This window comes from Thamnophis elegans, chromosome 2, assembly GCF_009769535.1.
Source record: "Thamnophis elegans isolate rThaEle1 chromosome 2, rThaEle1.pri, whole genome shotgun sequence".
Taxonomy (NCBI): Eukaryota; Metazoa; Chordata; class Lepidosauria; order Squamata; family Colubridae; genus Thamnophis; species Thamnophis elegans.
Genome location: NC_045542.1, coordinates 13,456,513 through 13,462,899, shown reverse-complemented (window position 1 = coordinate 13,462,899; position 6,387 = coordinate 13,456,513). Strand labels below are relative to the sequence as shown.

The 6,387-nt window shown below is 46.5% G+C and overlaps 1 protein-coding gene across 1 annotated transcript in view; it reads left to right on the top strand.

Moving 5' to 3' along the window:
• Positions 1-1,395: 1,395 nt before the first annotated feature.
• The window catches only part of COLGALT1 (collagen beta(1-O)galactosyltransferase 1), a 28,206-nt gene continuing 23,214 nt past the window's right edge, over positions 1,396-6,387 (top strand). The window contains exons 1-3 of the mRNA XM_032211413.1: positions 1,396-1,699; positions 4,581-4,691; positions 6,220-6,337. Of these exons, the coding sequence (XP_032067304.1) occupies positions 1,479-1,699; positions 4,581-4,691; positions 6,220-6,337 (450 nt within the window). The 5' untranslated portion in view covers positions 1,396-1,478. The remainder of the gene's footprint in view (positions 1,700-4,580; positions 4,692-6,219; positions 6,338-6,387) is intronic.

Sequence of the window (6,387 nt, the reverse complement as noted above, 5' to 3'; positions counted from 1 at the left end):
TTTCACCAATCAGACAAAATAGTATTGAACCTGATGTTGAATCAAATCAGGCTGATTCAGAGATATTCAGATTGAAGTGGCACTCCTCTGAAACAGACCAACTTTCAATCTGAATTCTTCTGAAGCTCATTAAGTGTTCTGATTTGAGAAGGACCCAGTGACAAGACTTTACAAAATGTTTTAAGCCCTGCTTTATTTCAGTAATAGCTTGTAGAACCTCTAGAGACCTGTTTTGAATACAAAGTCAGGATTCATCAAGGGGGTAAATCAGGGGCTGAAGAACTTTCTTTATGAGAAGTAGTTTGAAGATTTGGAACACACTCAGGCTCAGTGACTGGGGGGAAAACATTACCAAGTGTGCAAACGGCATGGAGAAAATGAAGAGGGAGGAAAAAAGGTGGACAGTAAGAAAATGGAAGTTTCTCTCCATCTCCCCAAACACTAGGGTCACAGCCATCCAGTAGAAGCTGATTGCAAGGAGATTTTGAACTGAAGAACTTCACACAACAGGGGACTGAAAAATGGAATTCACAAGACCAAGACATGCTGAAAGGATTAACTTGGGTGGTTTTAAAGGGGAACTTTTTTAAAACTCATAAAATGCAAATTTATCAAGGGCAATTACTCGAGACTTCCTTCCCACATGAACCTTCTTGTTGTTGGTTGTGAAGTTGTGTCGGACCCATCGTGACCCCCATGGACCACATTCCTCCAGGCCTTCCTGTTCTCTACCATCCTCTGGAGTCCATTTAAGCTCACTGCCTACTGCTTTGGTGACTCCATCCAGCCACCTCATTCTCTGTCCTCCCCTTCTTCTTTTGCCCTCCATCTTCCCCAGCATTAGGCTCTTCTCCAGTGAGTCCTTCCTTCTCATTAGGTGGCCAAAGTATTTCAGTTTCATCTTCAGGATCTGGTCTTCTAAAGCATTACGGAACAACAAAGTTGGAAGGTACTTTGGAGGTCTTCTAATCCAACCTCCTGCTCAAGAAGAGACCCTATACCAGTGTTTCTCAACCTTGGCGACTTTAAGTCCTGTGGACTTCAACTCCCAGAATCCCCCAGCCAGCTGTGCTGGCTGGGGGATTCTGGGAGTTGAAGCCCACAGGACTTAAAGTCGCCAAGGTTGAGAAACACTGCCCTATACATTTTGGACAACTTCCTTCCTTCCTTCCTTCCTTCCTTCCTTCCTTCCTCACCGCCAGCGTGGCTTTTGCAGCCAGAAAAGCTTCAAAAAAAAAAAAGTTTGCACGGTTGACTTTGAGGAAAGAAGCCAGAAATAAGAGACGAGAAAGATGGAGAATCACTCCGGGGCGAACAAAACTCCTCCTCAGAGAGACTGCCCACCTCCCTCGGCAAAGCCTTTCCTTCCACGTTTCTGTCGGAGGGCAGGATTGGGAGGAGTTTCTCCTCTGCCCCTTTAAGGCCGTGTTTCCTGTCGGAAGGCAGGCGAGGGAGCGGCGGCGGCGGCAGCGACGGCTATGAAGCCCCGATGGCTCTGCTTCTGCCTCCTGGCGCTGGCGACATGGAGCGCCCGCCGGTCGGGCGCTTACTTCCCGGAGGAGCGCTGGGTGCCCGAATCCCCCATGCGGCCTCCGCGCGTCTTGCTGGCCCTGCTCGCCCGCAACGCGGCTCATTCGCTGCCGGCGACGCTGGGCTGCCTGGAGAGGCTCCACTATCCTAAGGACCGCATCGCGCTCTGGTGAGTGGCTGGCGGGCGGACCCTGCGCTCGCCGCTCGCCCAATGCCTCGGCGCCAGAGGGCTGCGCTTTGGTGGGAGGAAGGAGGGGACGGAGGGTGGCGGCTTCCAGCCGAGCCTGGAATTCTCCCGAGGTTGCAGATGACGTTACCTTCCACGTGTAGCCTTTCCAGCTCTCTCTCTCTCTCTCTCTTCCCTTGGATCGCGGCGATCCACTTGGGGCCGGAAAGATTTGCTGGCTGGCAAGACCCCAATGCTACTTTAATAGCAATAGCAATAGCAATAGCAGTTCGACTTATATACCGCTTCATAGGACTTTCAGCCCTCTCTAAGCGGTTTACAGAGTCAGCATATTGCCCCCAACAACAATCCGGGTCCTCATTTTACCCACCTCGGAAGGATGGAAGGCTGAGTCAACCCTGAGCCGGTGAGATTTGAACAGCCGAACTGCAGAACTGCAGTCAGCTGAAGTAGCCTGCAGTGCTGCATTTAACCACTGTGCCACCTTGGCTCTTGGCTCTTTAACATCAGTAGATCCTCTAGACCAGTGTTTTTCAACCACTGTGCCGTGGCACATTAGTGTGCCGTGACATAGTGTAAGGTGTGCCGTGGGAGAATTACTTTATATATAGTCAATATAGGCACAGAGTTAAATTTTTTAACATTTTCTAATGGTGGTGTGCCTCGTGATTTTTTTCATGAAAAAAGTGTGCCTTTGCACAAAAAAGGTTGAAAAACACTGCTCTAGACTTGCCTCTCTGAAGCTGGCCTCTCTCAAGAATGCATGTTCAAGGTATAACAGAATAACAAGAGTTGGAAGGGACCTTGTAGGACCTACAATGTAGGTCATCTAGTCCAATCCCTCACCCCCCAAGCAGGGGACCCTACCCCATTCCTGACACATGACAGTCCAGTTGAGAGACCGCCTTCTGCCGATTACCTCCCACAGACCCATTCGATCCCACAGATTAGGCCTCCTCCGTATTCCATCTGCCAGCCAATATTGGCTGGCGACTACTCGGAGGAGGGCCTTCTCTGTGGCTGCCCCGGCCCTTTGGAATGAGCTCCCCATGGAGATTCGGACCCTCTCCACCCTTCAGGCCTTCCGGACGGCCGTGAAGACCTGGCTGTCCCAGCAAGCCTGGGGTTGAGTCCCCCCCCGCCCTGCTACTCGAATTTGCTGTGTCTGTTGTGCTTTTAAACTGTTTGTATTGTCTGTTTGTCTTTGTCTCACTTTTTGTAATTTCCCCTCCCTTGGCTTTGTTCAGCCGCCCTGAGTCCCTTCGGGGAATAGGGCGGCCTACAAATTGAATAAAATACAAATCCAAATCCAAATCCAGTCTCTTCTTGAAAGCTTCCAGTGATGAAGCTCCCACAACTTCTGAAGGCAAAGCTGTCCATTGGTTGGTTGTTCTCACTGTCAGAAAATGTCCCCTTTATTTCTAGGTTGAATCCCTCTCCTTGGTCAGTTTCCATCCATTATTCCTTGTCTGGTCCTAATAAAGGAGAATATTTGTAGCTCAGGGTTGATGAGCTAGCGCTGATGAGGTTACTTAGTTTGGGTGATGAAACATCTGCCAGAAAACAGGCAAGCTCAGAGAGCAATAAGGACCCCCAAGTGTTTTAAGGTGTGCCAGTAAAGATAGGTAAAAATTCATTTTCTTCAGAGTTTGTTGAGCGGTTGGGACGGCTGATTTGAAAGGCTTAAAAATAAGCCTGCAAGAAAGGCAGTTCCCCTAGAGCAGTGTTTCTCAACCTTGGTCACCCAGAGGTCACCCTTGGCAGAGCTGGCTGGGGAATTCTGGGAGTTGAAGTCCACGCAACTTCAGGTGGGCCAAGGTTGAGAAGCACTGCCCTAGAGAGACACATCTAGTTTCCAAAAGTGGCTTTAAAGAGTAGCATGAACCTTATTCCTTCCATTATTGTATCTCCTGTCTTTCTGTTTTCCCTGTACAGTTGGTACAGGATGGACAACAGTTCATTTAATGACGGCTCAAAGTTAACATCATCACTGAAAAAAGTGACATGGCCATTTCTCAGACATACGACCGATGAAGCATCCCTTTGGTCATATGATCAAAATTGGGATGCATTGTTCATATTTATGATGGTTGCAGTGTCCGGGGGGTCTTGTGATCACCTTTTGCGACCTTCTGACAAGCAAATTGAGCCGAGGTGGCGCAGTGGTTAGGGTGCAGTACTGCAGGCCACTTCAGCTGACTGTTATCTGCAGTTCAGCGGTTCTAATCTCACCGGCTCGTTGACTCAGCCTTCCATCCTTCCGAAGTGGATGAAATGAGGACCCAGACTGTGGGGGCGATATGCTGACTCTGTAAACCGCTTAGAGAGGGCTGAAAGCCCTATGAAGCGCTATATAAGTCTAACTGCTATTGCTATTGCTATTGCTAAATTCAATGGGGAAGACAGATTCACTTAACAACTGTGTTACTAACTTAATTGCGATGATTCGCTTAACTGTAACAAGGAAAGTCATAAAATGGGGCAAAACTCACTTCACAAATGTTTCTCTTAGCCTAAAGGGCTTATTTGTGGTTGTAAGTCGAGGACTATCTTTTCCTGGGACTGTATGGCTGACCTTTGCAGATGCTACATGATCTCAGAGAAGCGTTGCCAACGGATGCTACATGCCTGGCCGCCCGTGTTCCAAAGCAACATGTTCCTTTTCAAAGCTGAAGTTCGGCATGCCCTCCAAACTACATCCGATGCTCAGAGTCGCATAAAACAAATCGGATATTAAATCTGACCCTTATGGAGATGGGAGGAAAAAAATAAAATAAAGGCTTCTTCTCCTTGGCAGTTGATATAAGTTGCAAAACTGCTCAGGTCAGAATGGCATTTCATCTTTCAAAACCTCTTTCCTTAGGGTGGCAACGGATCACAACATGGATAACACAACCGCAGTGCTTCGGGAATGGCTCGTGAACGTTCAGAGCATGTATCACTCAGTGGAGTGGCGGCCGATGGATCATCCCAGGTGAGCTTGGGGGTGGATGGCACAGGTATTGGCCTCTTAGCATGCAGGGAAGGCAGAAAGGAAATGGAAGCTGGAGTTCAAAATGGAACTAGCTCTGAAGGGGAAACTGAAGTAACTGACAATGAGTTAGTTTTGATAGCCTCATTGGAATGGATGACCTGCAAAAAGACAAATGGCAACATTGCGTAAACTAGTCAGATTGGGATTAGCACCTTTTTACACTGAGGGTCCTGTGGACAAGTAATAAAGATTATAAACCAGAGATTACTAGTAGCCCATCCCATCCAAAAACTATATGCTGTAGCAATGAGTGAATTGAGAAAAGTGGCCAAATCCCACGGGATTATTTGGGAAAGGCTTCTTGCACATAACTAAATTTGAATGCCAAGTAATTGCATTTTTCACCACAAAAAGTCATTGTAGAAATACATTAAGTGACTTTGTATGTATCTTGGTCATTTCTTTTTGCACATATACCTGGAATATATTTATCATTCAAAACATGACCATTAAAATACATAAGGTAGAAAAGGTTTACCCAAGGATTACTGTAAATAAAAGACCAAGGGGAAATAAAGGAAAAACAGAAGCTTGGAAAAGGAAGGAGAAAAAAAAAACAAATGAATCTAATTGCATAGCGTTAGAGAAGAATTCAGCAAACTGGGAATGTACATGTCCCAGAAGACTGGAATAAGCTATTGTTCATTTGGTACTGCAAATTGTTTAAGACTGCAATCAAAATTTGGGATATTGCAGTCGAGACATTTTGAAGCCCAGTAACTCCTTTTCAAATATTGGTTTGAGTATTTTTTTCCCTTCTGTCTTCTTCTGTGTACTTTGTGAATAGGAATAATTCTGAACAGAGGTTAATTTCTGTGACTTTCACATAAAAACTAGGAACAACACTGAACAACACTGAATGAGAAATAGCTCGTTTAACATACGAGTCATTGGATGAACTCTGTTTAGAAACACACCAGAGCAGATTACTGGTTATGAATCAGAGGTGGGTTCCTACCACTTCACACCAGTTCGGTAGAACCGGTTCGTCAAATCTACCGAACTGGTTAGAAGAGGTTCCACCAGTGGACCCAGAAAGCAGGCCACACCTACAGAAGAGGTTCCAAAAAATTTTGAAACCCACCACTGACACACACACACACAGACAGACAGACAGACAGACTCACAGAGAGAGAGAAACAGAAAGAAAGGAAGAAAGAAATAAAGAAAAAAAGAAAGAAAAAGTGAGAGAGATGAAAGAAAAAAAGGAAAAAGGGACAGAGAGACAAAAGGAAGGAAAGAGAGAGAGAGAGAGAGAGAGAGAGAGAGAGAGAACGAACACATGGCCGGTGAGCCACTCCCACCAGGTCACATGGCCGGCAAGCCGCTCCCACAAAGGAGGCCACACCCACAGAGTAGGTTCGAAAATTTTTTGAAACCCACCACTGTTATGAATCCTACCTTCTACGTATGTCCTGGGGTAGATAATTATTCTTTACAAAGCCCCAAATTTCATTGTTCCTTGCAGGTTCTACTCCGATGAAGAAGGCCCCAAGGACTGGTCCAATTCACGCTATGACTATGTCATGAAGCTCCGACAAGCAGCTTTGAAGTCTGCCCGAGACATTTGGGCTGACTACATCCTGGTAAGGAAAGTTCAGAAAGGAAGCTTAGTGGCAGGACTGAGTGCATTGCT